The 27,849-nt window shown below is 55.6% G+C and overlaps 12 protein-coding genes across 12 annotated transcripts; 5 read left to right on the forward strand and 7 right to left on the reverse strand.

The window, feature by feature from the left end:
* Positions 1–42: 42 nt before the first annotated feature.
* On the reverse strand, positions 43–632 carry PG997_012606 (uncharacterized protein; the record flags this gene model as incomplete). Its single annotated transcript, XM_066816920.1, has 2 exons — positions 43–467; positions 560–632. 2 exons carry the CDS (start codon positions 630–632, stop codon positions 43–45), a joined length of 498 nt encoding a protein of 165 aa, XP_066662612.1.
* A 904-nt stretch (positions 633–1,536) lies between these two features.
* PG997_012607 (cytochrome P450) lies at positions 1,537–3,540 on the reverse strand (the record flags this gene model as incomplete). The annotated part of the gene is made up of 8 exons (XM_066816921.1): positions 1,537–1,696; positions 1,750–1,803; positions 1,869–2,361; positions 2,413–2,427; positions 2,502–2,562; positions 2,643–2,778; positions 2,882–3,091; positions 3,188–3,540. The coding sequence occupies 8 exons, from the start codon at positions 3,538–3,540 to the stop codon at positions 1,537–1,539; spliced, it is 1,482 nt and encodes a 493-aa protein (XP_066662613.1).
* Positions 3,541–5,751: 2,211 nt separating this feature from the next.
* Positions 5,752–6,736, reverse strand: PG997_012608 (uncharacterized protein; the record flags this gene model as incomplete). The annotated part of the gene is made up of 4 exons (XM_066816922.1): positions 5,752–5,852; positions 5,918–6,086; positions 6,183–6,566; positions 6,671–6,736. 4 exons carry the CDS (start codon positions 6,734–6,736, stop codon positions 5,752–5,754), a joined length of 720 nt encoding a protein of 239 aa, XP_066662614.1.
* A 1,686-nt stretch (positions 6,737–8,422) lies between these two features.
* Positions 8,423–9,836, forward strand: PG997_012609 (acyl-CoA dehydrogenase- middle domain-containing protein; the record flags this gene model as incomplete). Its single annotated transcript, XM_066816923.1, has 4 exons — positions 8,423–8,439; positions 8,553–8,670; positions 8,715–9,410; positions 9,498–9,836. 4 exons carry the CDS (start codon positions 8,423–8,425, stop codon positions 9,834–9,836), a joined length of 1,170 nt encoding a protein of 389 aa, XP_066662615.1.
* A 146-nt stretch (positions 9,837–9,982) lies between these two features.
* PG997_012610 (uncharacterized protein) lies at positions 9,983–10,591 on the reverse strand (the record flags this gene model as incomplete). The annotated part of the gene is made up of 1 exon (XM_066816924.1): positions 9,983–10,591. The coding sequence occupies one exon, from the start codon at positions 10,589–10,591 to the stop codon at positions 9,983–9,985; it is 609 nt and encodes a 202-aa protein (XP_066662616.1).
* A 597-nt stretch (positions 10,592–11,188) lies between these two features.
* On the reverse strand, positions 11,189–12,346 carry PG997_012611 (Alpha/Beta hydrolase protein; the record flags this gene model as incomplete). The annotated part of the gene is made up of 3 exons (XM_066816925.1): positions 11,189–11,392; positions 11,530–11,895; positions 11,981–12,346. 3 exons carry the CDS (start codon positions 12,344–12,346, stop codon positions 11,189–11,191), a joined length of 936 nt encoding a protein of 311 aa, XP_066662617.1.
* Positions 12,347–13,145: 799 nt separating this feature from the next.
* On the reverse strand, positions 13,146–14,656 carry PG997_012612 (uncharacterized protein; the record flags this gene model as incomplete). Its single annotated transcript, XM_066816926.1, is given in 2 exon segments — positions 13,146–13,174; positions 13,192–14,656. The coding sequence occupies 2 exon segments, from the start codon at positions 14,654–14,656 to the stop codon at positions 13,146–13,148; spliced, it is 1,494 nt and encodes a 497-aa protein (XP_066662618.1).
* A 1,539-nt stretch (positions 14,657–16,195) lies between these two features.
* PG997_012613 (uncharacterized protein) lies at positions 16,196–16,570 on the forward strand (the record flags this gene model as incomplete). The annotated part of the gene is made up of 1 exon (XM_066816927.1): positions 16,196–16,570. One exon carries the CDS (start codon positions 16,196–16,198, stop codon positions 16,568–16,570), a length of 375 nt encoding a protein of 124 aa, XP_066662619.1.
* Positions 16,571–17,090: 520 nt separating this feature from the next.
* Positions 17,091–18,211, forward strand: PG997_012614 (uncharacterized protein; the record flags this gene model as incomplete). The annotated part of the gene is made up of 4 exons (XM_066816928.1): positions 17,091–17,235; positions 17,292–17,634; positions 17,688–17,940; positions 18,017–18,211. 4 exons carry the CDS (start codon positions 17,091–17,093, stop codon positions 18,209–18,211), a joined length of 936 nt encoding a protein of 311 aa, XP_066662620.1.
* A 3,881-nt stretch (positions 18,212–22,092) lies between these two features.
* PG997_012615 (uncharacterized protein) lies at positions 22,093–23,437 on the forward strand (the record flags this gene model as incomplete). The annotated part of the gene is given in 4 exon segments (XM_066816929.1): positions 22,093–22,389; positions 22,452–22,955; positions 22,966–23,220; positions 23,294–23,437. 4 exon segments carry the CDS (start codon positions 22,093–22,095, stop codon positions 23,435–23,437), a joined length of 1,200 nt encoding a protein of 399 aa, XP_066662621.1.
* Positions 23,438–24,037: 600 nt separating this feature from the next.
* Positions 24,038–25,158, forward strand: PG997_012616 (uncharacterized protein; the record flags this gene model as incomplete). Its single annotated transcript, XM_066816930.1, is given in 2 exon segments — positions 24,038–24,067; positions 24,085–25,158. The coding sequence occupies 2 exon segments, from the start codon at positions 24,038–24,040 to the stop codon at positions 25,156–25,158; spliced, it is 1,104 nt and encodes a 367-aa protein (XP_066662622.1).
* A 678-nt stretch (positions 25,159–25,836) lies between these two features.
* Positions 25,837–27,205, reverse strand: PG997_012617 (uncharacterized protein; the record flags this gene model as incomplete). The annotated part of the gene is made up of 2 exons (XM_066816931.1): positions 25,837–26,539; positions 26,583–27,205. 2 exons carry the CDS (start codon positions 27,203–27,205, stop codon positions 25,837–25,839), a joined length of 1,326 nt encoding a protein of 441 aa, XP_066662623.1.
* Between the last annotated feature and the right edge of the window lie 644 nt (positions 27,206–27,849).

Below are 27,849 nucleotides of genomic sequence, written 5' to 3' on the forward strand. Positions count from 1 at the left end.
GTACATACATGCCCCTATTACAACCGAACCAAAGCGAGGCCCTCAAGCCCCCGCATGCCTCCGATGCAGCTCCCGAATCGCAGGCACCACCTCGTCGACGGGGCCCTCGACCACGACGCCCGGCGCCACCTGCCCCGCCGCCAAGGCCGCGACCGTGGTTGTCGTTGCGGCGGCGGCATTGACCCCCCACTCGGCCTTCCACGCCTCGAGCTGCGCGGCCGACGCGACGTAGACGATGCGCGCGAGGCCGACCCAGGCGTGCGCGGCGCTGCACATGGGGCAGTGCTCGCCTGAGGTGTAGACGGTGGTGCGCGCGCGCTGCTCGGCCGTCAGGTGCGCGGCGGCCCAGCGCGCCAGCTCGAACTCGGGGTGCCGCGTCGCGTCGCCCATGGTCACGGTGCGGTTGCGGTCCTCGTGCTGGACGCCTTCGCCCTCGACGACTAGCACGGAGCCGAAGGGGGCATCGCCTTTCCAAAGGTAGGATAGTTAGGATCAGTCAAGTCTTACTTGTTTTCTTCTTCTTCTCGGGAAAGGCTTGGACCCGAAAGTAGTCGCTTACCGGCGTCAAGGGCCTCGGCCGCCAAGGCGATGCTACGCCGGAGGTGAAGGACTTCTTCGGTCGTTATAGTCATGACTTTTATTGAAGCTTGTTTGTTTGGCAAGAGTGTACAGAGATACTTGACACAAGCAGTAACTTGACGAACTCGAGGAGTGAGCTGACCAGCTTCAGTTCGAACGCACTGCACAAGCGGACTGCGGGGTAGCTGAATACGAGGCGGGATGCGAGGGTAAGTGAAGAAACTAAACGTCGTTTTGGCCAATCTGACTCGAGTTCTCTCTTTCTCTAATGGACGAAGAAACGATTCAATGCGAAGCCGTCAAGACTGATTAATATGACCGACCTCGCGCAATGGGGATTGTGAGCTCACGTCAGGAGATGGGATGGGATGGGATGGGATGGGCGAGCAATGCGTGCCAATGACACAAGCGTGGAGGTGAATGCTGGAGTCTGTTAGCGTCATCTCACCCACAATCCAGGGATTCCAGGCCTCCCTTCGCCCGCTCTAGGGGGGGCAAACGAGGGCAGCCGCCTCGGAATTAAGACGTTGCCCCTTGGAGTTAGGGATCTGCAACAGAAAGGGTGGACAGCTCAGTGATGGCCGGTGCACCACACCAGCCAGCCAGCGATCATCATGTTCATAGCGATCAAGACGGCAACTGGGGGACAAAAGAAAAGAGAAAATGTAATAATGATAATGATATTGGTTGATGCACGGTCTAAATAGTATTAGGTCTGTAGGTATGCAGCATAGTCCCCGACTCCCATCTCTCTACATATTTATGGGTAAGTACTTTCTACCCCCTTCCCAGCGTCATCTCGTCATTACCGCTAAAATCAAGTTGGCTCGTGGGATGCGCCATTACCCCGGTCTAAAGTCTCGCAAGGAAAGAGCGCGCAAGAAATCGGTTCGCTCTCTTGAAGAAGACAACAACATCAATAATCCGGCACCGTTGAACCCCATATGCAGCATCATCCTATTGATGCACTCGGGGCTTAAGAGTCACCTTCCAATGGCCCGTGGCGAACTGCATAGTGATGTACTGCCGGAAGTCGATGTCTTGACCGGGAACTTCGACAATGTCGAATCTCGACAGGATATTGGCGGCGACCATGCGCATTTCCGCCCAGGCAAAGCTGCAATGTCTGTCAGTCTCTTATTCGGTCGCTGGATGAACACTACTACCTACTTGATGCCAATGCAAGAGTGGTTGCCTCCCGAAAAAGGGTAATACGCATCCATACTAGATCGCTGTTAGGATACTTGGTGCTAAACCATCAAAGCGAAAGAGAGAGAGAAAGCACTTACTCCGGAGCCGGGGCGCCGTCCCGCTTCTCCTCCGGCAGCCACCGCTCGGGCCAGAAGCGCTCGGCCTGGGGCCAGTACTTCTCATTGCGGTGCAGGTCGCGGTACGACGCCGAGACGACCGTGTGCGGCGGCAGGTTGTAGCCCATGAGCTCGATCCACTGGTTGCCCGTGCGGCGGCCCATCTCGGACGCGATCGGGTGCAGCCGCAGGTTCTCCTTGATGCAGGCCTCGAGGTACTCGTACTCGGGGTCGGTGCGGACCGTCTTGCTCGACACGATTTCCGAACCATCTTGGTCGCTAAAAGGCTTTGGTCGCAGCGACTCCATCAGCTTCGCACGCGCGGCGGGGTCCGCGCCAGCTCCAGGAACAGACACCCCAGCGTGCCAGAGGTCGTCTCCGATCCCGCCAGCAGGATCTCGGCCATCTGGTCCACGATGTCGCGCGTCGTCATGGCCGTCCCCGTGTCGGGCTTCTTGCCCTCCTCGATCAGGTGCTGTAGTAGGTCCCGGCGCTCACACTCGGACGTGCGTTTCCTCCGGCTCACCACGGCGTCGATGGCCTAAGGGTCGTGCAAATGATGATTAGTCAACAAGTCAGACACAAGCTCTGGGGGGATGAGGAACGAGTCGTAACTCACTGTGATCATCTCCGCCGGCCAGTCAAACTGGATATCGAGGCCGATTTTTCTTAAGAGCTTTTTAACATACACAGTCTGTTTTTTTCTTGGGGTCAGTAAAAAGAAACATACAGAGCACGAACGGGCGCGTCGCTCACCTGATAACGCTTGCTCAAGCCGTCAAAGATGGAACGTGGGATCTGTTTCCACACTTTCTCGTCCACACCATCCTCAATCAGGGTATTGGGGTTGGTTTGCCCGAAGCCCTTGCCGAACGAGCACTCGCCCATGCTGCTCGATGATGATTGTCAGCGAAATGCCTAACCCCCTGAAGACAGGCAGCATAGCTAAGTAAGACATGACTGGATTGAGAGGTCCATGAAGTGAAGTTGCTTACATGTCCAGGGCCACATTGTGCAAATCGTCCATCAGATCAACGGTAATACCATTTTTGGTAGCCGCCAGGGGGTCCTCCGCTATCGTGGACTGGTACTTGTCCAATAGATCGCGGACGGTGGTCTTGAAGTAGGTCTCTAGGTTGTCGATATACGCCACCGTGAAGGCGGGCGACAAGAAACGCTTGAGGCGTTTGTGCGGGTCATGGCGGCTGCAACTGCTAGTCAGTAACTGATATTCCGAAGGGAAAGAGAAGCTGTTGTTTTCCGCCCCATGGGGAGAACAAAAAGAGTTGGTAGTTGCTTACATCTCACCGAAGAGCCCCGGACTGAATTTGTCGCGCGATATCTCGGCATACATGGCCACTTTGGGCAGGTCATTCTTGACCAGGATCTTCTTCAGGGCAGCCTTGTCCGAGATCCAGACCTGGCGCGGTCCCAGCCGCACGATGGGACCGTACTTAGCGTGGCTCCTCTCGACCAGCTTCCAGATCTCGCCCGTCGAGAAGAGCCACCGCAAGTGGAGGGTAGTCAGGGGCCCGTACCACGGCCCCGGGATCCGACTCAACGACGACTTGACAGCTTTCACCTTCTGCTGCAGCAGGCGGCCTGTCAGGAAGATGACCGTCAGGTAGATGACGGCGATGTAGAGCGCAACCATGGTGGACGGACAAATGATGGAAAGGTGTGTGACTCGATCGGGATTCAGGAGCAGCTTCTCTGCAAAGTGCTGGAGTCTTCTGGAGAATGGTTGATGGGAACCTGTATAGCCCAGATAGCAGATGCGGGAGGTTAATATAGGGAGGAGCAGGCGTGGTCTCCTGCTTTTCCTATCGCCTCCCACTCACTCGGTCAGGCAGTACGCAGTAACGCAGCTCTTCTCCTGATAGGAGCCTGTCCCCTAATAGGGTTCGAGCCGTCTGGGTACTCCAGGAAGCGTTGTGGCACCCTGGATGGCTAAGCTTAACTCTCGCATGCCATGGGTAGGAATACAAACACCCCATTACTTGGTAAGGGGGTGTTAGACTGCATCTACCAGCCCGCTTACAAGAGAGATGCTAGAGAATGCAAAATACACACTAGGGCGGGATTCCATCGCAGAACCGCATGGTGCGTCATTCGTTGCTATCCCTGTCATGTCATCGTCGCCTTTGGCGCATCAAGGGCAGCCTGTCGTGTTCGTCCGAAGCCTTATGCCGGCCTCAGATGTGTTGAAACTGCCACTACGTTCCCAATATGTGATATAGGCGCATTACTCAAGCAACAGTGTGCACTTTGTATGGAATAGTGTACCGCCAAGAGGGCTTGCTTGCATTAGTCAGTGATTTACATGGCCCCTTGCGATGGGTACTTGACTTTCCTTTGAACTCTGAGTATTTAGGTTCTCTGTTATTGCTGGGATATACATACCTGATCTTAATCGTATTGCGTCTACCGCCCGGTGATTTAACACTTGGGAAGCGGCGCTTCTCAAAAACCAGGGGTCGGTTCAGAATTGGTTCTAGAGCAACATCTCGTTTCGAAAATGATTACTTGGCGCCGGTGTGCCAAGTGAAAGGTTCAAACGAAAAGTCCCCATATCAAGTTCTGGAACGATCAGACGGAGTAGCGCGCGCTGCCTCTACTAGAATTAGAAAAGTCTCTCATCAGTTTCACACGGCGTTGTAAACCATTAACCCATCGTTGAAAGGGCGATCATGTGACAGGGCCGTTGTCAATCAAGGACAGGAGTCATAACGAGCAAGCCATCGGATAAAGACCGGAGTTCCCATTGTGAGCCACACCCTGATCGGGACCACCCACGACATGGCCGTGAGGCAGTCAGTCACGTCAGTGAAGAATTGCAGATCCATCCCATCGGCAAAACGTGCATGTTCTAGAACCTTGCTAGTGGTCAGCAAGGCCGGGTGAAAATAGCCGGGATGGGCCAAAGGGCTGGGTATCGAATGACAGAACTTTAGCCATGCACGGCTTGTTGTCTAATGATGGAAACTCAATCTGAGACTCCCTCTCTCTCTCGTATCGGAAAATGGCGCTTGGAAGGATCCGATTATTCTATACGATGGATGCCCATGAATCAATCTCCCTAAGGGCGCTGCGGGAGATGGCAACGGCAACAGGAGTGAGTATAAAGGATCGTCGCATCGGGTTCAAGTGAATGAGAATATCAGAAGGAGCTCCATTGAATAGGGTTCGTTTCCTCTTGGTGCTTCCCTGCCAGTGCAGCGTGCTGTGCAAAGATGGCCACTAAGCCTGGTCGGTCAGAGCCATCTCTCTTTTGACTGGGAATCCGAGATTCCGTCATATCAGACGGTCAAGGGCGTTCTGTATTGCATGATTCGGGCTCAGGCAAGGTGCTTTCCGTCCGACTCCGTACAGGCATACTTGGGCTTGGGTCTTGGGTCGCATATAACATGAAATCCGGCATGACTAGAGCTCGTCGAACACGGTTCGACTTGGGTACCGGAAGAGGTTTGGCGCCGTGGAGCAACTTCGATACCCTTGGGCCTGATCATGAACTCGTGGCTCTGCAGACCGTACGGGCCTAGAAAAGAGAGAGAGGAGATAAATGCTGGCCTGATGGGCTTAACATCAACTTCAAGTAAGATGAAAGAACAAAACAGAAAATGAGGAAGACAGAGACCGAGAGATCGGACGCCCCCGAAACGAGATCTCTCCTACTAAAGCAGACGAGCGCGACGATCACGGTTAGCCCCTTTCGACCTTGGCATCATCGACCATGTGTGTTTCTGCTAAGATGAGGACCGACGGCATGTCGACCAACCAGGCCATCGGTGAGTTGGTTGAGTTCGTCAAAGTCAACTCCCCCTATTACGCTCATGCCTGGCGCAGCATCGATGACGGCGACACCTCACTCAGCAGCATTCCCGTCGTCGACCACACCACCTTCTGGGAGAGCAACACCTGCCGCAACAGCAAGGTCCTCACATCCCAGCAGACCGATGGCATCATCTTCAAGACAGGAGGCAAGCGAGCCCCCTTTACCTCACTCAATGCCCCGTGTGCTCACTACTAACCGAAACACCGCGTATAGGCACCACGGCGCACCCGAAAGTCTCCTTCTACAGCCACAGCGAGCTGGAAAGCGTGAGCCGGCAACTCGCCGAGTGCTTGACCCGGTGCGGCGTGCGCGCCGGCGACCTGGTGGCCAACCTCTTCTACGCCGGCGACCTCTACGGGAGCTTCCTATTGCACATCTTGTCGGTCTACCACCTACCGCCGGGAGGCGCCATCCAGCTCCCCGTCGCGGGCCACGTCAGCCTCGAGTCCATGGAGGCACACATTGTCGAGTTTGAGGCCAGCGTGGTCCTCGCCACGGTGACGACCATGTCCAAGCTCGCCGAGCGGATCTTGAGCGCGGGCAAAACCCACCCTTACGTGCGACTGCTGTTGTTCTCGGGCGAGGCCTTCTACGCCGACCAGGCCGGGCTGCTCAAGGAAGCGTTTCCCAACGCCACGGTCAAGTCGCTGATCTACGGGTCGATGGACTGCGGCGTGATTGGCCTGCCGCCCACCCCAGATCTTCTTGACCGGAGCATTGATTATGACATCAAGGACCCAAGGTTGCACCAAGTCAACAGCCCCGCCATCGTGGTGGAGATCCTCGACGACGGCGGCCAGGCCATCACACAGCCCGGGAAGGCAGGGCGCCTGATCGTCACCAACCTGGAGCGACGTCTGATGCCCATCGTACGGTACCCCTCTGGCGATCGCGCGTGTTGGGTGGATGCCGCGCGGGGGCTCTTCCGCGTTCTAGACCGCGACCGCACCGCCATCCGCCTAGGCCCCGTCTCCATCGACTTTGTGGACCTGCGCCGAGTCGTGGCCGCCGCCATGGGGGGACGGGGACTATCCGTCGGCGCGCTCCAGGCGGTTGTGTCGAGGGAGGACCGCAGGGACAAGCTGACCCTGGTGATTGCCTATACGCCCGTGGATGAGGAGCAAGGGTCAGCGTTACAGGCCGCGACTCGTGAGGGGCTGGACTCGAGTAGGCCCATGTTCGGGGAGCACGTCGCCAAGGGCCTCATCGCCAGCCTGGGGGTCAGGTTTGTGGGTATGGCGGAGCTGATGGTTAACCCGCGTAGTGGGAAGGCTGTCGAGATCTTGGACCTCCGGAGCACTACCCCCTAGAATAGTAGCCCACGCAAGGAAGAAGGCGGGAATGGATCGAGATGGAAGCTGAGAGATAGAGAAACATGAACAAGAGTCGTGGTGGTTGTATGATTATCGTCGAAACTTAGTTTCTCGTATCTGACTCGCAGGTTCTGGCCTTGTGACCTTATTCAAACAACGTGGCTTATTCCGAACCGAAGAATGGATGGTCTGCTCGCGTGATGATGGGTTGTTCCAGCAATCGCAACCCGCCCGTAGTTCAAATAGGAAGAAGCCGGTCCGCCCCGGACTCGCTAGACTTGGCCCCTCAGATCGCCGCCTCAAACCTTTCAACTTCAGCTTGTGCCCTGATGTTGGTGGTGGTGCCCAGCCATCAGCGGTCAATCAAACTATATATTTACTGCCTGACTGGTGTCCTTGTCTGGCTAGCAGGGACAACCTGACTTTAGGAAGAGTGTCAGCCAGCTTCACCGTCGATACCGACAAATGTTGCCAATGCTATCGGAACCTTAACTTGGGAGGTAACGGCGATCATTATTATGACCAACCCGGGCGCGACGAGAACCAGCCGAAAGGGTGACGGGCAAGGATCAGATCAATATGCAATGACCACCGAAATGACCACACGACCGTCATTCACAATACACTGGCCGACATCGAGTTTGGCGGACTGGTTGGGTAGGTAAGCATCCTTTTTATGGCGAAAGCACTGTGCTGCTCTCACCAGATTGTTCACTGCTGCATGGATAGAACATGGTTTGATACGGAATAACCGTTTCGAACGGTTATTCCACTGGATATAAAGTCTGACTGGGTGAACTGGCTTGTTGAAAATTCACGGGAAGTATTGTACAAAAAGTAGTGCTTTCACCATCAAGGAGACCTATACTTATCGAATCCTTTGTAGAGTGGCGTTGGCCTTGGAGAAAATCGAAACTGTTTAGCCAGGAGTAGTAGTCGAGCAGTGTTTCATATGTAACTACCGGCGATCCTTACCATGTAGTTATGCAAAGGGGCGGTGAGTCCAGACACCTAGAACGTCACGAAGGCAACAGGGTCAACACTCTTTGCAAGTAATCGATTGCAGGCAAGGCCGACCGACCAGGAAACCGTGATTTCCCTCGAACGAGAAGCCCGTTCAATCCCGGGGATCGATGCCGAATGTCTCGGTTCTGGGTTCCGGTGGCGACCGTGAGAGTCCATGGGGAGAGCCTGCTCAGACCAGATGCTATATCCTTTCTCCCTTTGGGGATCTAGCTCTGCGCGATGTAACATTTTCTGCATTATCAGGTATCTCGGCGTGAGAGTGAAGTGGTAGCAGAGCTTAGCTCTTAATAGGTTGTTGAAAAAGGTAAAAAGAAGAGGGACGCTTCCTCGGGAGGCTAAGTCCAGCAACACATTTGTCCAAGATGGGCAACCCCCTACCGTACGTAGTAGAGCAAAACCCCCTCTCTTTCCCGGATTCCCCTCTCTCCACCACCCTCCATCAAAGGAAGTGATACCTCCGTCATATCTGATATTGACTTCAAGTTCCCGCAGTTGGGCCGAGCCAGTATGGCACCGTAGCCTCAAGAGCCCCTACTATAACGCTTCCCACCGGCGGTTCCAGCGCTACGTGCGCGAGTACGTGGATACAAACCTGCTACCGCACGCGCTGGTGTGGGAAGCGGCGGGCGAAGCCCCCGCCCAGTCCGAGAGCAGTTCGTGCGGTCCGGGCTCGCGTTCCTGGACGTGCCCCGGCCCTACCGCCCCCCTGAGCTGCGGACCGTCGCGGGCATCCCCCACGACGAGCTCGACGCGTTTCACGAACTCATCCTCATGGACGAGATGGCGCGCCTGCCCAGCGGCGTCGCCATCGCGCTCGCGGGCGCCTCCAACGTGGGCGCGCCCCCCATCCTCCACGCCGGCACCGAGGCCCAGAAGAGGCGCTGGCTGCCCGGGTTGTTCGCGTGGGACACCAGCTTCTGCCTCGCTATCACCGAGGCGACGGCGGGGTCCGACGTGAGCGCCATCCGCACGTCGGCGGCCAGAGCTCCGGATGGTGCTGCTTACGTCGTCAACGGGCTGAAGAAGTGGGTGACGGGGGCGCCGTGGGCGACACACATGACGACGGCGGTGAGCACCACGACCGCGAACGGCGACGAACAGCAGTCGGGCTCGTCCCCTCCTTCCGGCATGTCCCTCCTTGTAATACCCCTGGACGCGCCCGGTGTCTCGATCCGTAAGATCTATAACACGGGCCATAACGCGGGCGGCTCCTCGTGGGTAGAGCTGACCGACGTGAAAGTCCCCGTCGAGAACCGTCTCGGGCCTGGGGGCGGTGGTCTGGGACTGGTGCTGCGAAACTTCAATAAGGAGCGGTTCATCCTGGCGGTGGACTGCAATCGGCAAGCACGCGTATGCCTGGGAGAAGCCCTGCGGCACGCACACGACCGCGAGACGTTCGGAAAGCCTTTGGCGTCGTATCAGCTGATCTGATTCAAGCTGGTGTCACTCGCGCGCGACATCGAGGCGCACTGGGCGTGGCTGGAACAGATCGCGTACCACGTGAAAGTGTCTGCGGCAGGGTGGCAGGCCAAAGACATCGCGGGCCCCGTCGCCCTCGCCAAGGTCCAGGGCGCCCAGGTCGTCGAGCGCGCCGTCCGCGAGGCTCTGCAGATCCTCGGCGGGCGCGGCTATGAGCGCGGCCGCACCATGACGGAGCAGGTCTCGCGCGACCTCAGGCTCAAGGTCATCGGCGGAGGAAGCGAGGAAATCCTGAGCGACCTGGCGTGGCGGGAGGAGCACAAGATGGCTGAGGCGAAGCAAGGCGCCAAGCTGTAAGTTCGTGAGTCTTTAGGTAGTTGTGGTGCATCACTTGAAGAGCTGTTCATAGAAAAGAAAAGAAGGAAACAAGCGTGGAGGTGGGGCAGTCCCAGCGGAGGTGTGGGTGAATGGAAAAGAAATACGGGGTTGTTTGGGGGTAGAGTTCATAATTTAGAGCTAGACTCAAGAGCAATGTACAAAACCTCGCCTTTGACCAACACCCCGCCATGCTCGTCCTCGATCTGGGCCTCGATGTAGTTCTTGCGCCCGTCCACGCGGACGATACGGGACCACACCAACACCGTGCCCGGCGCGGGGATCGCCTTCAGGTACGTGGCCTTGAGGTAGGCAGTCCGGAAGTCCTTGTTGGGGGGCTCGCCGGGCCCCCGCTGTGAGGCGATGTGCATGCCCGTGACCTCGTCGAGCAGCAGCGCCGCGGCCCCGCCGTGCACCGAGCCGGGGAACCCGATCATGCCCGGCCCCAGCGCGATGAGGGACAGGAACTCCTCGATTCGAAAATCTGGTTGCTGCGGCCCCGGGCTAGGCCGCAGTTGGTAGAAGTCCACCCAAGCTGTAATGGTGTCGGGCGTGTTGAGTGTGCCGCCCACAAACTGGTTCTCCCACGTTGACAGCACGACTCGGTTCTCGTGGACCTTGACGACGAAGTCATCGTCGTTGGCGGGGGCAGTGGCCAGGTACTTGGCACACCATGGGATGCGCATCAAGTGCTGCACTTCCGGGTGGGAACTGACACCTCCACTTTGCGTCTTCATCTTCCAAATAGACTAGGGCATAGGTAGTGGTGGTGGAGGAAACGAAATGCCAGGTTTGACAGAGAGAGGGAGGGAGGAGAAGCCCTCCGTTCTGGGCGATCAAACGTGAGTAGCGTACACCAAACAAACACTCGGAACAAAAAGCGTCGGTAGACTGGGCCAACGACGATCAGCACGACTCGCGAGGGAACATCGTAGCCAGGGCACATTGTAGTGGGGAGTAGAGAGGTCCGTGGATTATGTACTGCACGACTCGCTGCCTGGAACCGGCCTATTGCTCGGGATCCCCGAACCACGGCACTTCCCGCGAGGGCCTTATCTTGGTGATAAGTTTTCGCCTACGACCTTCAGTTCCTTGGAAAGTCCAGAAAGTCATCTAATAAGATTCAGATTCGCTTTCACATGTAACTCTTCACGAGAATGCCCGCCGTTCTGTGTACACACGGCATAAGCTACCGCCGGGTGTGAAGAGAATCCGACGGAAGGGCATTGTTCTCGATGCTGCCAAGAGGACAGAGGGGTCACCAACGTAGATATTCAAGAGGATCTATTGCAATTTCCTCAAGATGCCTGGCATTCCGTAGCCATAATTGGGTATTACGAATCATGAGTGTTTCCGTTGACATACTGGCCATACTTGGACGCCATCTGCAGAATGGCCTCGACCATCTCCTTCGGGTGCGTCGCGTTTAGGAAGTGGGCACCGCCCTCCAGCAAGTCCAGCTTCGCCTCCTTGGACCCCGTGAACAGCTTGATCTGTTTCTTGGGGATCTCAGGGCTGTAGACTGGATCATCAGTCCCCTGCGAGAAGAAATCACATGCGTCAGTCCCCGTAAAGTCCAAGAGACCCCAACCGCATGTCCCCTGCGCCCGGGATATATGGAGGGATGCGGGAGTGTAGACAAAGAAGAAAGAGGGCTAGGTAGTCAACTACTCACATGCAACCAGTGCACCGGACACCTCACGTAAGGCAGCCGGAACAGGAGCCCGTCCCGCTCAACGAGGGCGATGGTAGCCATCCTAAGCCTGCGACGGCCCTCGTCGCCCTTGTAGACCTCGCGCAGCGTCTTGGTCCAGAACTCGGTGTTCTCGGGCGTCGCCGCCTTGCCGAACCCCAGATGCGCGATAGAGGCGATCCACTCATCATCCACCACGAAATCCGGGGTCGGCGCGCCACCGGCGGCGGCCGCCCAGCGCTCCTCGATGAACGGCCGCACGAAAGGGGCCGGGTCCCAGCACCCTATTTCGCGCGTCTGGGCCGTCTCGGCGTCCATGGATGACCCCAGGATCAGGATGCCTTGGATCTGCGTGTTCGAACCGAATCAAGTCAGCGCCCCGCCTCCCTTTCCGTATGGTTGGGAGTGTGTAAGTAGGGAAGGAAAGACTTACTCGACCCGGCTCCAACAGGGCCATGCGCGCCACGATCCAGCCGCCCTGGCTGGTGCCGAGCGCGAAACACTTCTGGATGCCGAGGGCGTCGAGGACCTGCAAAGCCATGATGGCCGTGTCCCAGTAGGTGAAGTGTTCGGCGATGCACGTGGTGGCGCCGTGGCCGAGGGGCTCGATGGCCAGGAGGTTGACGGCGCTGGTGAGGCGCTTGTCATGGCTGAGCTGGTCCCGGTATAGCGACACGGTCGTGCACATCGAGTTGATAAGGACGCACGTCGGCTTGCTGGAGTCGTAGCTCCCATTGGAAAGCTCGTAGCCGGCCCGGATGCCGATGTGCGGCAGTTCGATCACGCCCTTGGCTGCCATAATGGATGGATGGAATTGGTTGCCGCGATTGGATTAGCTTCTTAAGGGTTTGCAATTTGAATCACATTGAAGATAACTTGACCTGGCCTTTTCTCTCTTCAGCGGCGTATCTTTGGCTGATCATGCCACTCATATATATACATATCAACCACCATTGGTGAACCCCTCAATTGACATAAAGGAATCCACATGTCGACGTTGCTGACCGAGAAGCGGGTCTCTAGTAATGGGTTTTACGTATTGTATTCGCAGCGGCACGCGGACAAGGGGTTCCAAGTCTTCCAAAATTGGACTAGAAGAGCGCCGCCCAGCAAGCCGGCCCCGAAATCTAAACCCAAGTTGTCAACCGCAGCCGGCACATATGGAGGAGGCTCTGTGGCAGTGACGGTGCCCGCCGATCAATTAATAATTAGCTGACAATGCTAGTGTCCAGGCGTCGTGGTTCCGCAGCTATTATTAGCTAATGCCGACGTCAACTATTTTCGTATCCAAGTCCATGCTCACGGCTCGGCTGGCTAGGCATCTCCGCACTACGCCAAGCGAAAACGAATGTTACTCTGATGGCCAGAAAGTTGGTAAGTTCAGACGATGTTTGTGCTGGTTACGCGTACAATAGCAACAACACCCGAACAAGAGAACGCGCTAATTGAGGCGCACCAGCACCATGAAACGAAACGGCCCAGGGTCACGGTTCGAATTGGCCACGGAAATGACAGTCGTGGGTTGTATCTGACAGAACTCTTTTATTTTGGGATCCATTGCACCCGCTCTTTAATAATTGTTGATTGGGTGGTCGGACTTATTTGGCATCGACGTCATACTCGACATCTGTCCGAATAATGTACTTGGCACCGGATCGTACGCCTGTTCCTTCGTGGAGTAAAGCACCCTTGCTCTCGCCGTGGGGAACAGCGCAATGGCTCCTTGCGTCGGGCGTACTGGATGAGCATTCACGACACCTTCGACGGGACTGGGCGTGAAGAACGTGGTCTCGCCACCTTCAAACTCGTCGTTGAGATACACGAGGAACGTGAATAGACTTGACTGTTTCGCATCTGCTGGTGAGGCATCCCACATGTACTTGCCCGTCGTAGCGTTGATGCCGGATGGGGGCCAGGCACCATCAAAGTGACAGCGGTACTCGGCACCGGGAACATAGCGATAAACGCGGAAACGCCGGTTGATACTGCGTGCCTTGCGCCCATCTACTTGCGATGGTAGGAATGGCGCTACACGGCTCCAAAGCTTGTCGTGGAAGGCCTGATCGATCATCCAGTATACGTTATGGGCCAGAACGCTCGTCTCTGATCCGTCATCTCTGATTGGTGCGTCTGGGAGGAAGCCGACCGCCTCGGTTGACGCAATAATTGACCGGCACTCTTCGGGGGAGAGCACATCTTTCATCAGCGACAAGTTTGGGACAGCGGGATGGTGATGGTATGTTATTGTCGGCCCAGCTGCTGCAAGTGGGACTGCGTCGTCCTCACTCAGATATAGCACCGCATCATGTAGGTTTGGTGGCTTGCGTTCCGGCCCAGGAGTGGACTCGAGCACACGGAACTTATCCTTGACGCCCTCTGGGCGACCTTCAAATATGGACCCATCGAGAACGCTCTCTCGAATCGCTAGGGGTGTGCGGGACGTATCTCGGAGATCCCAGAATGGCTGGAGAGCGATTGGTTCCGTAGGTGTAGATGGTAGGATCCCCGGAAGCTTGTCCATAGTTCCAGTGACTCGCAAAACCGAATCAAGCACTCTCAAAAGCTCCAATTGGCTGTTGGTTCGGGGGATAGTCGGCCTTCCGGCGTCGCTTTCCTTCCGCAGGGACAGACCGCTGACGACATCCAAGTCTCGGACCCATCGACACAGAGCCCCCAGCTTCGGCGCTTCGTTTCGAATACGCATCTCTGCCAGGTTGACAAGAGCGTCTGTGTATTTGCCGTCGACCAATGCCGCGGATATCTTGGCCGTGAGGTTTGCATCGCCAATGGCTGTGTTGGTGCCGGTGTTACAGGACTGGCGGAAGTCGTAGACAGCGGCTCTCAGGTCGCGGCATCCCTTCGACTTGATGATGGCAGGGTATTCGGCGAGCGTGCGTAACGTGTCGACAGTAAGCTCCAGCTCCTCTTCGGACACCACTGTGGTGAGGCTCGTGGGGGCAGCGTCGGTTGCCGATGTTGTTCGTCCGGCTCCGTCGCTGGCGGGGGATGGCGACAATGGAGTTAGCGGGTCGTCGCGCTTGCGCTTTGTGACGGCTGCTGAAGCCTGTTCGTCACGCTTTCTCTTGGAAGCCTTCTTGGATTTCGACATGGTGCGTGTTGTCGGAATTGAAATGGGGGTTTCGAGGCTTACGTTGGTTGACAGAAAAGTCGTTGATGGGTTGGACTAGTTAGAAGAGTGAGCGATTCATCATGCTTCGATCATCAGACATGCAAATTCCATGGTGGGGTTCGCCACCCATTTTGAGCCTCAGTGGCCCAGAGTCGTCTGATCAAAAAAGAAGTCGGTGGGGGTAAAAACTGTAGGCCGATCCCAGAGTCGAGACCAGAAAAGACCGACCTACCACACCTGCAAGCGCCATCAAATAGGATTGGGCCCTCCAAGATCCAAGATCCGAGATCTATTCGCACCGGATTATCTCTTATGATCAATGAATGGTACGATGACCTCCCCAATCCATGCGTTCAAGCATACAGTTGGCGACTCTTTTAGTCTGGCGAAGACGGTTGACGAAGTAGCAGCATGTTCTTGCTACCTACCGGCGCTAGTGGTACCTACATGTAATGTACATACCTAGTAGCTTGATTTGCAGCTCTCACAACAGCCCCAAAAACCAGTGTCAGGCGTGTATCCTCAGAAATGATCTCGGATTCGTAAGTAGGAGTACCTAAAGGATAGAAAAGAATAATTTTCAAACAGCTCTAGGGGGATAGTAAACCCGGCAGTGCTCATTTCATCCCGAGGAGTGTGAAACAAATGGATTCAGGTATTGCTTTTTGGCAAGTGTAAGAGAAACCCCCTGCAACATTGAACGATAAGATAATTGAAGCAAGGCAAGTTCAGTCGGAGGTCGCTAAAACAAAGGCCGATGGGTCAATTGATTGACGGGATGATCGGCCGAGTAAACTGGTGTGCCCTGCCGACTGAAGTAACAATGGCAGATCGCAGTCGGGCTTTTATCAAACACGCCAGCACCTTCCACTAAACGAATGACTCGCAACATCGATTCCATTCAAGTCTTGCGGCCATGGTGGGAATGACTGTTTGCATGTAGTAGGACAGAAACCTCTCTCGATTGGCCGTCATCCAACCGCATGAGCCTCCCAGTACCAGAACCTGACACGGCTTCCACTCTTCCACTTGCAATTGGGTCTTGTCTTGCCTTGCCGTGCCCGCGAGCGATACTCCACGAGGGGGCCGAGGCGCCCGAGGTGTCCGATGGCCGAGATTCCCAATGGCATCCCAAAACCACTACACGTATGGACAAAGCGTCGGCTTGGGGCTGACATGGGCTTTTGTCAGCATAGCATTGCGGCTCTTGCTACGTGACCCGCCAACCCGCCAAGTTGGTCGCTCTGACGTCTTTCGTCTCTTGACATCTGACATATTGCGGCTGTGCAAGGCGATCAACGGCCGTCACGGCTTGCACGAACTGCCCTCTCGCTCACTACATGTATGAAAGAATTGCCGGATCTGAGAAAGGCGCCAAAACAATGATCTGTCCCGCGGCGTAGATCCTGGGCGTCAAGAAAGAATCTGAAGTCGATGCGAAACAACTCCAGCCCCATGCAGGCCCATGCCAGCCATGCCTCCCGCCCTGGGTGGTGTCCCTGGGTGCCTGGGTGCCAAATGCGGCAACTCACCAGCAACCAGTTCGTTTTCCTACTGGACCAGGACCCGTCCACTTTACCCGACCCCATCAGCATTGGCACACGCCCAGACGAAAAAGGATGGAGAATTACACCACCTTACACCACCTCTTCACTCGCCGGTGGATGCTTCGGCCGCTGTCGATCCAATCACTACGATCTTCCGGCTGATCTCCACCGAATATTAATCTTGGCGGCACCACTTGCAGGATTTCGGCTCCCTACCAAGCGCCTCAAACGTTTGAATGAGTACGACTTCAAACTTGGGCCCCCGGTGGACTATATCCTCCTTGCTCCTGATCGAGAACACTGCGGCGCCTCATCAGCAAAGCTTGCACCGTTTAAGTCTATCTAATGGAGTCGGTTGGGACATGCCCTCCATCTCCTCGCAATACCGGGACACACGTTTTCCGGCTGCATCTGGCCCAGGGTTAGGCGCAGTCCTCCACACGTGGACTGATCTCTCGCAGCCTCGGGGTCTTTGATGGGAGTTCCTTCGCAGAAAACGTAGATGCGGCTCTTCGGCAAAGTGGGCGGCTCGTGGGTTCGCGCCGCGGGATTGTGACTCTCGGCAGGGGCAAGGCCGCATATTGCAGTCACACCCCTGTCAAAGCCAAGAAGAAAGCCCCCGTCCGATCGTACTGCCATCGGCGTATATCACCTTGCAGCATCCCGCCGTCCCAATCTGGATGGGATCCTTTTCTATTCCTCTCGCAGCACTCCTTCTCAACCCTACCTCTAGTGACAGCCGTCGACCGGTGCAGTGCCTGCTATCTTTCATTCTTTTCGTCCGAAAACCGTTGAGCGGCCTTTTTACTCTTACGTTCCTTTTGGCTACGAGATACCCCTACCTTTTAATCCTTTATCCTCTCAACATGCAGTTCTCCATGAGTTTGGCGGTCTTTGCCGCTGCTGTCAGCGCCCTGCCCCAGCCCCTTGCCGTCCGCAAGGAACAGGAGCCCCGAGTGATGTCTCCCCAGGAAGCGGCCCACGAGGCCTTGAAGGCAGCCGGACTTCGCAGTAGGTTGAGCAGAAGTCTTGTCGATGTCGCTGTCCGTTACTGACATTTTCTCAAGAGGGCGATTTCGGCACAGAAGCCGCCGCCAAGATCATTCCCGTCATTATTGGCGGACAGCAAGTCACTATGGTCCCAAACCTGGTGACGGCCGCCGTCGGCGATATCGTTCAGTTCCAGTTCGCCAACGGCAACCATACCGTGACACAGTCTTCTGAGACTGCCCCTTGCACGCCTCTTCAAAACTCCCTCCCCGGTGCTGTTCACAGTGGGCACATCCCTTTCAACGACGGTCAGACCACAGTCGGTACTTTCAACATGCCCGTCTTGACGACAGAGCCCATGTTCATCTACTGCGCCACTGGGCCTCACTGCCAGTTGGGTCAGATGATGGTCATCAACCCGTATGTACTCTTTCCTGCCATCCTACGTGTCCTATTGCTGACAGATTATCCAGTAAAACTGCCGACCAGGTTGTGCAATACTTCAAGGTGTCGAACCAAGCCAAGGCCAACGTTGACGCCAAGACGGTTGCCGGTGGAACTGTCGCCCAGATTCCTCTTGCTCAAGCCGCCTTCCAGCCTGCACCTCCCGAGGATAAGGGCAAGGGCGGCGCTGCTCCTCCCCCGGCCGCTCCTCCTGCCGCTCCCCCCGGCCTCTTCCAAGGCCGCTACTTCATCGGCAGCACCTCCTCCCCGGCCGCTCCTCCTGTAAGTGACGCACTATCCAATTACAACCACCGTTCAATCTCATGAAACCCGATGACTGACTTTACATCGTAAACAGGCCAAAGCTTCCGCGACCTCCCCAGCTGCTGTGTCACCCGCGCCCCCGGCGACCACGGCCCCTCCCGCTGTAGCCAACCCTGCGGCTCCCGCCAAGCCTGCCGGCACTACCACTACTACCATCACGGTTCAACCGGGCGCTGGGCAGATCCCTGCTGCAGGAGCCACCCCTGTTGCTCCTGCCCCCAAGGCTTGAGCGAGCCTCCTGCTGGAACAGGCGGAGAGAGTTTGTAGCATTATGAGACCATGACCAGGGAGGACGAAGCAGTGTCTGCTCCCTTTGTACAGAAGCTAGGAGGGCTAGGCGTATTCTGGATTACTAGCGTATTAGGCCTGAACTCTTCGTGTAGACTGCAAACGCTGCTGGGCAAATCTTTAACTACTGGATACATATTGCTGCAAATCCCCAAACGTGTTTTCTGATACCCGTGCCTATGAGCTATGTTGACCTTGTCTATCTGGACACTATCATTGTTATTTGACCGCGGTCGATATTGATTCAGTAGCCTTGCCTGCTGCAGATTCGACATGGATGAATGGCATAATTCCCAAACGCCCATGAAAACTGGAAGATTTAGCAAATCGAATTGGATTTGTCTCGGTTCAGCTCGGTTCGGGACCTTTATCGTCATTATGCTAACTCTAAGTCTATCCTTGTGCTTTTTTCTTTCTTTTTCTGTGGAGAGATATCATTACTGCGATCCAGGTTGCCTGTGGCAACTATCATGACCCAGTTTACTTGACCAGTCGATCATTGTGCAAATCTTACGATATGTGTTTCTATAGAAAACAAACGTAGCTGGTGCTTTGCTGTATTGTACGACCATTGATATTGGATGATTGGCGATGCTGGTTGTGAGCACCTATCTGAAATATGTAATTGCGGTTGGGACAACCTGTAACCAATGTCGCTTTAGAGCAGTGTTCATAGGGGTGAGGCGATAGCCTCGACACTCCTCTCCGGAACGCATTCAACGTGTCACCTAGCCGAAGGCCGATCGAATTTGAGAGATGCGTCTGTATGAGAAGTGCTACTTTGGTGTGGCGAAACACGATCATGATGGATATATCAAAATTATCGACGCATGTCCTCTTGGCGAATGGGTGGGCGGAATATGACAGAGGATGGAAACTAGTATTCTTTTGTTTCCTAGAAGGTATATAGCGAATATCTGGAGCTGTCCTCTGTAGTTGGGTAGGTATTGCTATGAGCCCGCATGCTTTCCTCTTCCAAACCCCCGTCCCAATGGTAGTATTTAGGGATCCAACGAAAAAGATATATTGCATAACGACTATCATCAAGTCTCTCCACGTGAAGTTGAGCACTGAACAGCGTATAATAACTACTTGTTCATTCTTTCGAGTTATCCCTGATCTAAATATAGTACTTGACTCTATGATATATACCGGTTTTATATCGCATACGTTACCTTTCTATAACAGAAGAAAATCTGATTTATATCCTCAAGTGTGCTACAGTGTTCGGGTTTGATGAATTATTAATGGACTTATACTATCCATACACAAGCGGCCTGGCTCCCAAAGAGCCGTGGGAGTATCGTTTTGTGTTCTTACCTCTTCACTGAACATATTCCATCGTATATCTCCAGAACTTGAATGGCCGAGAAACGGGGGGAGATCACACGGACAATCGACTAATAGCTACTCAGTATATATATTTTTTGGTCATATCGCCAAAGGGCTGGTACGTTGATTGCATGTGCTCAGAGTAGATAGTAGCCCCCCAGGCAAAAGTTCTTCCGTCCGCGTTCCGACTGGCCCGGGCCTGTCTATAAGTTGGGTTCAGTCTCGTCCAATGGCGAATGACTGTGCATGAAGCGGGTACGTAGTGAACTGGCTGCCCGGCCAATATGACTGCTATGCTCGGGGATATGCCATTGCAGTTCTTGAATGATTGTGAGGTATGCAACAAGGGAACCACATCACATGCTGGTTGCGATCATACTTGGAAAAGCAACCATCGTGGCATGCGCCACGATAACCTCACTTGACTGAGCCAGAACTGATGTGCCGGTGCAAGCGGATTGTCGTGGTAGCTGTGCCTATCAAAAAGCAACCTCTAACACTGCCAATGTCTTGATTAGTCGGGCACCTGCCAAATGCAGGCAATTCTTAGGCCCGCCTGTTTGCTTTTCGGATACCAATTACATCACGTCAGATTATATGTCATGCAAATAAGGAGCAGGTAATATGTTGTAGAGGGTATTGATGGGTGTTGTGCGGTCTTATTTACCTAAGTACCTACACCTGACATGAATTGTGTAACCACCCGTCTCCGAAAATAATCGAGGCTCGAATTCTTCCCATTGGCGAATGAAGCACCAAGTACCACGCACCAGCGCAATTGAGGGGCACGCTGATAACAGGGTGGTACTGTTATTGAAGCTTAAAGCTGTTAACCGCTGTTTTTTTGAAGGCCCTCGGGCCCTGAAAGCGCCAAAACGGGGCGCCAAGCATGCTGCCGAGCCGCCAACTTTGGGTCCATTGGGCTCCATGCTACAGAAGCCGCCCACCGCGCAGACTCCAGGGTCCAGGGTCATTCTTTACAGCTTCCCTTTTCGTGCCTTTGCCCCGTGCCTACATGTAGCCCAATGGGCCTGACGTTCTGCCAGCATCTCGTAAGCCCCTCGTTGAATGAGGTGCTTGGCCATGTGCCTTTCTGCCATGGAGGAGAGACGTTGAGCTGTGTCCTCTCGTCTCCGCGTCGCACCATACACCGTGGCCGCGGGGTCTATGATGCGATCTCGGCGATGCTCCCATTCCAACCCAACATGACCGGCCGATGAAGCTTCATCATGGCATTGCTGCTTCCGCAGTTGCAAGAGACACCGCCCCTCCATCTTGCCTCGTCTCAGTAACGCCGCAGATCATCGCAGGTTTGAATAGAGATGTGGAGAATGCCCAACGTTCCCGCTTGACCTGCCGAACCGCCGAGAGATCCGTCACAACACCAAACCACGATAAGCACCATTTCATCTCTCCAATACTTATCGTGATGCCACTGTGTAATCAGGTACCCTTGCCGACCAGGCGCAAAGGTGCCAGCCATGCTCATGCTGGGCTACCCCAGAATGCACAATAGGCACTTCTTGCTGTCCTGCCGCCGTACTCCTCTTCCGATGGCAGCATGACCGGGCCTCGCTCGGGCTCATCACGGCATGTAGAAGGACAACAGAGAACAGCACATGCATGTGATCCATCGGAGTCATACCGGCGCACAAGAGTCTCTTGCGCGCAGCGAGCGTCAGGCACGTTATGCGAGACGCTGCAGCGCCCCCAAAAGCACCCTCCCCGATGCACATTCCTTTTCCGGCGGCTCAGGAGCCTTGGCAGCTTCCGGTCTTCTGGTCAGTAAGCGGAAGGTATGCCTGCCGATCACTGGCTGGCCTCGCGAACTACTACTGGATCTCCAGCTGAGCTTCGCGGTGTATTGTTCACCAGAGGCTTGGAAGCAACACAACATTGGCTGTCGTGTCGCATCCCAGCTAGTCTACCGTCTTTAGACCCTCGTCCGTCCGGCTCTGGTTCCCCACAGTTTCCCATGCGAGCGAGTCGTCTACTACTCAAGCGGCCTTGGAATGAAGAATGGCGCTTGTGCAACAGGTTGCATTGCCAAGTCTCCGTCCTCCGAATCTCTTTCCGGAATCTTCATGCCACGGCCACGATGGGGCACCAGTATCCGCTCAACTACCATGAGCACGAGCTCTCGTGCGCTTTGTCGTTCATTCCTCGGCGTCCATGAATGAAACGTCAGGTATCTCCTGCCACTTCGGACGACGCTATGGAATTGGCAGGCACTTCATCCTGCCTTCAATCCACGTCTAAGGCTGATCCGGAAGCTCGCAACATCGTGTTGTGGAGAGAGGAGATGGCAATGGCCACGATATGGAGCTGTGTCCTTTAGATGATGGGAACTTGGCCTTGCGAAGGTTGACGAAATGTGCCTATATAAGGCTATGAGATATCTCTGGTTCAACGATATCCTCATCTGCTCATCAGTCACTCACTTCCTCACTCGTTCCCATCCAGTCCTCGCATCTTCTCGGCATCTTCAAAATGGTCAACTTCCGCCAGCTCGCTGTTTCTCTGACAGCTCTTCTGCCCCTCGCCGCCGCCGCCCCGGTGCCCGAGGAGCAGGTGAAGCGCGATGTCATCCCCGGGAAGTACATCGTTTCCCTGAAGAACGGCGCCAATGCCGAGTCTCACTTGAGCTGGGTCAACTCTGTCCACAAGCGGTCCCTTTCTAAGCGGAGCACTGTCGGTATCGAGAAGACCTACAAGGTCAATGACTTCGAGGCCTACGCCGGCGAGTTCGACGAGGCTACCCTCGAGGTGATTAGGAACAACCCCGATGTAAGTCGTCCACCCCTTCAACACACGCCTTGAGGAGTCGGTCACTGACCCGAAGCCTGCAGGTCGCCGAGGTTGAGGAGGACCAGATCTGGACTCTCTTTGACATGCCCGCTGAGGTCCAAGACCGCGCCATCACTTCCCAGTCGGGCGCCACTTGGGGTCTCGGAACCGTCTCGTCCAAGACTTCTGGCTCGACCACCTACAGATACGACACCTCGGCCGGCGAGGGCACCTACGCCTACATTGTCGACAGTGGTGTCCTGCAGACCCACAGCCAGTTCGGCGGCCGTGCTTCGTACGGCTACAACGCCGCCGGTGGCTCCAACGTTGACACCGCCGGCCACGGCACCCACGTCGCCGGTACCGTCGGTGGTTCCACCTACGGTGTCGCCAAGCGCGCCAACATCATCGCTGTCAAGGTCTTCACCGGCAACTCGGCCGCGACCTCGACCATCATGGACGGTTACTCCTGGGCCGTCAACGATATTGTGAGCAAGAGCCGCACCAACAAGGCTGTCATCAGCATGTCCCTCGGCGGTCCCAAGTCCAACGCCTTCAACAACCTCGTCAGCCAAGCCTACAGGTCCGGCGTCCTGTCCATCATCGCAGCCGGCAACGAGGCCCAGAGCGCGGCCAACGTCTCCCCCCGCTTCCGCCCCCAACGCCTTCGTCGTCGGTTCCATCGACTCGAGCTGGCGCCAATCCTCCTTCTCCAACTACGGCTCCATCCTCTCCGTCTACGCTCCCGGCACCAGCATCCTGTCGTCTTGGATCGGCGGCAACAGCGCTACCAACACCATCTCCGGTACTTCCATGGCCACTCCCCATGTTGTAAGTCATTGCCATCACCTCCTACGCCCTTAACAGCAAGTAAGAGTGACGTACGCTAACCTCCCGGTCATAGACTGGTCTTGCCCTTTACCTGATGGCTCTTGAGAACCTCAGCGCCTCCCAGGTCGCTTCTCGCATCATCTCGCTCGCCACCAGCGGCCGTATCTCCGGCATTAGCAGTGGCAGCCCCAACCGCATCATCAACAACGGCGCCTAGTTGGTTCCCATTGCTGCTGCGATTGGTCAGGTCTTGCAACCATGATGCGAAGCCCATCCGAGGACTGTCCTCACCTTTCTGACAAGCTTTTCCTATTGTTATGATGATGATGTCTGATAGCTTTTCTTGAATATACTTTTCTCCTTGAACACAGGTCCATAATGAAAGTGCTAGCCTGCTGAATCTCTCCTCTGTTGATGCTGAGTGGCGCCTTTTCCAATCCAGACGGTGCCTAGACGGTGGTTTCGCGGGACATATGTGCATTCCCAGGACAGTGAATTGGGTCGTACGTGCATATGCTCGCTTATCTGATCAGTTGTTGGTGCCTCAGATCGATCGGCGACCTGAGAGGCTTGTGTACTAGTGCCGTATCTGCTTGAGCTAGGATGTTTAGCTTGGCGATTCGTCCAGGCACCCGATCCTCTTTAGGCAGAATAGCGCCATCGTGACGGCACAGGTCTTGGCACGATGTGGGAACCGCTCAGTAGCATCAGTACATAAAGACAATACACGCACAACAGCTGTCCCCCCCTTACTCGTCTGTGGGATAGATATATATATCCACTCAATACCTCGTCGCTGACGTGCTAACAAACAACCATGACGCCTCGCCTACCCTCGAGATCTGGGGTGTGGTGTGCGAGCAGCTCGCGGATGAGAACTTCCGCGAGCCCGGCGACCCCACGGGCACGCTCGTGGGCAACAACGCCGCAGCCCGGCAGACCCTGCTGACTCTGTGCGAGGTCGCCAAGGGCATCGCGCGCGTGGCGCAGCCGGTCTTGTTCCGGACGTACGACTTTGGCGAGGGCCGGAACGACGGGAAGAAGCACGTGCGTTTCCTGCGCAGCATCCTCGACAACCCGCGCCTGGCGGCGTCCGCCCGGGCCGTCATGTTGGACCACTGGGTCCACGACATCGACAAGGACGAGCAGGTTGAGATGTACGGCCGCATCGCCGACCGGCTCGGGTTCGACACCGGCGCCTTCCCCTTGGACGAACTGGAGGAGGACGGGCCGCATGGGCTCCCGCAGCGGGTGCCGACCATCATCCTGCTGCTGCTGCCGCTCCTGCCCAACTTGCAGTACCTCACTGTCACGACGCGGCACGAAGAGCACGCGCTCGAGATCCTGGCCCGCCTCCACCGGGCCGGCGCCATCCAGCCCTTCGCGTCCGTCGCCCAGCTGGGCCTGTGCCACAGCGACACGGAGCTAGGCTTCGACCTGCTGACCAACGCGCCCCTCCTGGCCCTGACGCCCAACGTAACAACGATGCGTCTGATGCAGTGCCGCGGCGTGGGCTCCGACGAGGCCGACAACGACGACGATAAGGGCCAAGCGACGGCCCAGAGGAAGCTGCAGCGGTGCATGCCCCGCGGGGTCCGGAACCTCTCCCTCGACTACTGCAACCTCGAGCACCCGGACCTGCGGGCTCTGCTGGCCTGCTGCCCGCGCCTCGAGCGCTTCGCCTACTCCTCCGGCGGCTCCATCGTCGACGACGCGAACCGGGAGGTCTCCAACCGCCGGCTCGTCGCCGCCCTGGCTCCCGCCAAAGCCACCCTGCAGCGGGTGGAGCTGGACTTTGCGAATGCCTGGCGCGAGCCGGACGACGACGATGACGACGGCGACGATGACGATGACCAAGACGACGATCAAGACGAGCTTACCGAAGAGTCCTTTGCCGAATTCCCGGTTCTGGAGAAGGTCACCTACGGGGAGAAGTGATCTTCAGAAGTCCGAGGCGGCTGGGCGGTGATGACAAAGACCCGGGCGGGGACGAGGACGAAAGCGAATAAGGCGTAGAGCTAGACGCCAGGGCACGTTTAGGGCGATAGTTGGGCGTGAAGTAGCAAGGCCCGCGTCTCCTGGGCAAAATAATGAATACAGTAGTCAGGCCCCTCGATTTACTCTCTACCATGTTTCCAGGTCATGGCGAATCCTTCTCGTCTGTGGCTCTCGTAGTGTAGAATGTATCCCATAGAAATTTCGGTACGCTCAGTCAGTGGACGGCGGGCTGGAATTCCTACCTAAGAGAGTTTAAGATGACAAGCCGCAGCATTGCGAGTATTAGCGTCGTGTATTATGTACCAAGAGGCCACAACTTCGTTATTACATATAACAACTACTAGGAGCCGCAAGGTGCTTTACCGCGATAAGATTATATATGATTCCATCTTCGACTTACCTCAAGCTCCAGGATACCAGGTTAGAAGAACACCGTAGATGTTACTAGGGTCATGATGATATATTGAAGCTACTATCCAAAAGCCCTAAATATTGACTTTCCTAGATTCCCCGATATGGTCAAAGGTATCCGGAGGAAGCATGCTTGTCACCAGTCCTCCGTTTCTGTTCAGCTGAAATGGTGTTGAGTTGGCATTGTAGAACAACTGAATTCAAACGTCAGTTCCTGGATCGACAGACCTCCAGCAGTTTATCGAGGGCTTTTTGGTCCTCCTCGAGATGATCATTGTGGAAATTGGGAACCTCGTCCGGCCAATATATAACCCCCTTCTCATCAGCCTCGGGCCAATGCGTGGGCAAGATTCCGTTGTCGAACACCACGTAGCGCTCTGCAAAGATGGTGGAAAGCATGCTGTGGCGTATCTCCACTCCGTATTCGCGCGATTCCCTCTCTTCAGCACCGAATCTATAATGGCGGCGCGGGTAGTCGAATGCGAACGCCTGCAGGTTCGGCAGCCCGGCAGCCAGCGCTTCAAACAAGGAGCTCCAGCGTTGGTGGTAGGCCCATGCGTCACACCATTCCTCCGGGTCGGCGTTCAGAAGATCCCAGTCTCGCGTGCTGGTCTTCCATTCTTCCATGTTCTCCTTGGCAATACGTATACGCCTGACGATCATACACCTGTGCATGACCAGCTTCTTGAGAGACTTGATCGACAGCACCCAGTCCAGCTGGTCGTCGTATGCAATCGTGTAGTACCCCAGTGACAGTTTCTCGAGCTGCGGGAAAGAGATGGCCGATGGGTCAAGGTAGCCAGGGAAGGGGCCCCAGTTATCGGTTCTCGAATACAGCGACAATTCCTTGAGGCTGGCGGCGATGGGGAATAGCCAGGGAAGAACACAAGTGCCTAGGGAACGTTTGCAGCTCGATTCTCGTGTAGTCGTGATCCGGGCCATGCTCGTTATACTCCTGAACCATCTGGATATGCAGCTCATCCAACTGGCCCATGACGTCACGAAACACATCGCTCTCGGTGAACTCGGGGATGGGTTGGTTTTGCAGGTTCATGATCGTCAACTTGTGGATTTTGGAGTTGCCGGCATCTTGGCGGGCTTTGATGGCGTTGAATATGAGCTGCAGTCGTTGGACTCTGATCTCGGCTGTTTCCAATACTTCCAGACAGTCATCGTCACTTCCGAGTCCCAGGCATTGAACACTGAAGGCCACAAGCAACGAGTCCAGATTCGGGAACTTGGCCAGGGAAGACACGGCTGCCTGGTAGCCTTCCTCCACTTCCTCTTCTATGTCGTGTTCCGCATAACAGTCATCGTCGGTGATGTCTTGTACCGTATGAATGACGGCGCGGCGAGCTAGCTGGGCAAGGGGAGCGCTGCCGGCAACGGCATTCCAGTGGGAGATGGCATCCTCTGTTGGGCGGACGAAGGTCTCCCTGAACAGTTCGCGGACAGCATGGCTGTTCATCTTCTTGCTTGCGAGGCGGATATTCTTGAGGTCCTGGATGTTGCCTGCATGGCTGACAATGTTGGCGACGATCTCGGGCGCGAGATCTTGAATTGTGGTAGGAGCCATTTCGCAGGGACGGGTTGGAAGGGTACAAATGGAAGTTCCGCGCAGCGTAGTTCAGGCCGTTGAATCGAATTGATCAGTCAATCAGTCAATCAATCAATCAATTCGAGGGAACTGTTCGGGTTTTATAGTCAATCAGGTAGGAAGGAGCTATGTAGTAAGACGGGGTGCACCGGCATTTTTAGCGCGATGCTGCCTGCGCCGTTCCTGCCTAAAGCTGCTAGCCAGTGATCCATCCGCCCGCCAAGGATCGAGCAGGCTAGTGCCACTACAAACAGCACCTTCCCTTGCATTATGTACATACTTATAAATCGCCAGGGCGAGTTGGAGGCATTGGAGAATGGGAGCGGCTGCCTAAAAGACGATGTCCTCCCCAGATGTGCGTTGGTCGAGGTCATTGATTGAAGGGAAGGGATCCAGTCATGTCACTTGTGTACCTAGAGACGGGCAGTAGCTCTGGATGGTGGTCCAAGACCTGGTCCAAGACCCTGACCACCATCCCTACTTACTTACTTAGTACGTACCTAGACAGCGATGTTGCTGATAGCCTCATAGACATGACAAAACACAGAGAGTACGAACATAGGATAACAGGATGATGGTCTACGATTACTGGAGGCACTTACAATAGAATTAGAATACATGGC

This window comes from Apiospora hydei (genome assembly GCF_038363865.1).
Source record: "Apiospora hydei strain CBS 114990 chromosome Unknown utg000009l_segment0_segment0, whole genome shotgun sequence".
Lineage (NCBI taxonomy): Eukaryota > Fungi > Ascomycota > Sordariomycetes > Amphisphaeriales > Apiosporaceae > Apiospora > Apiospora hydei.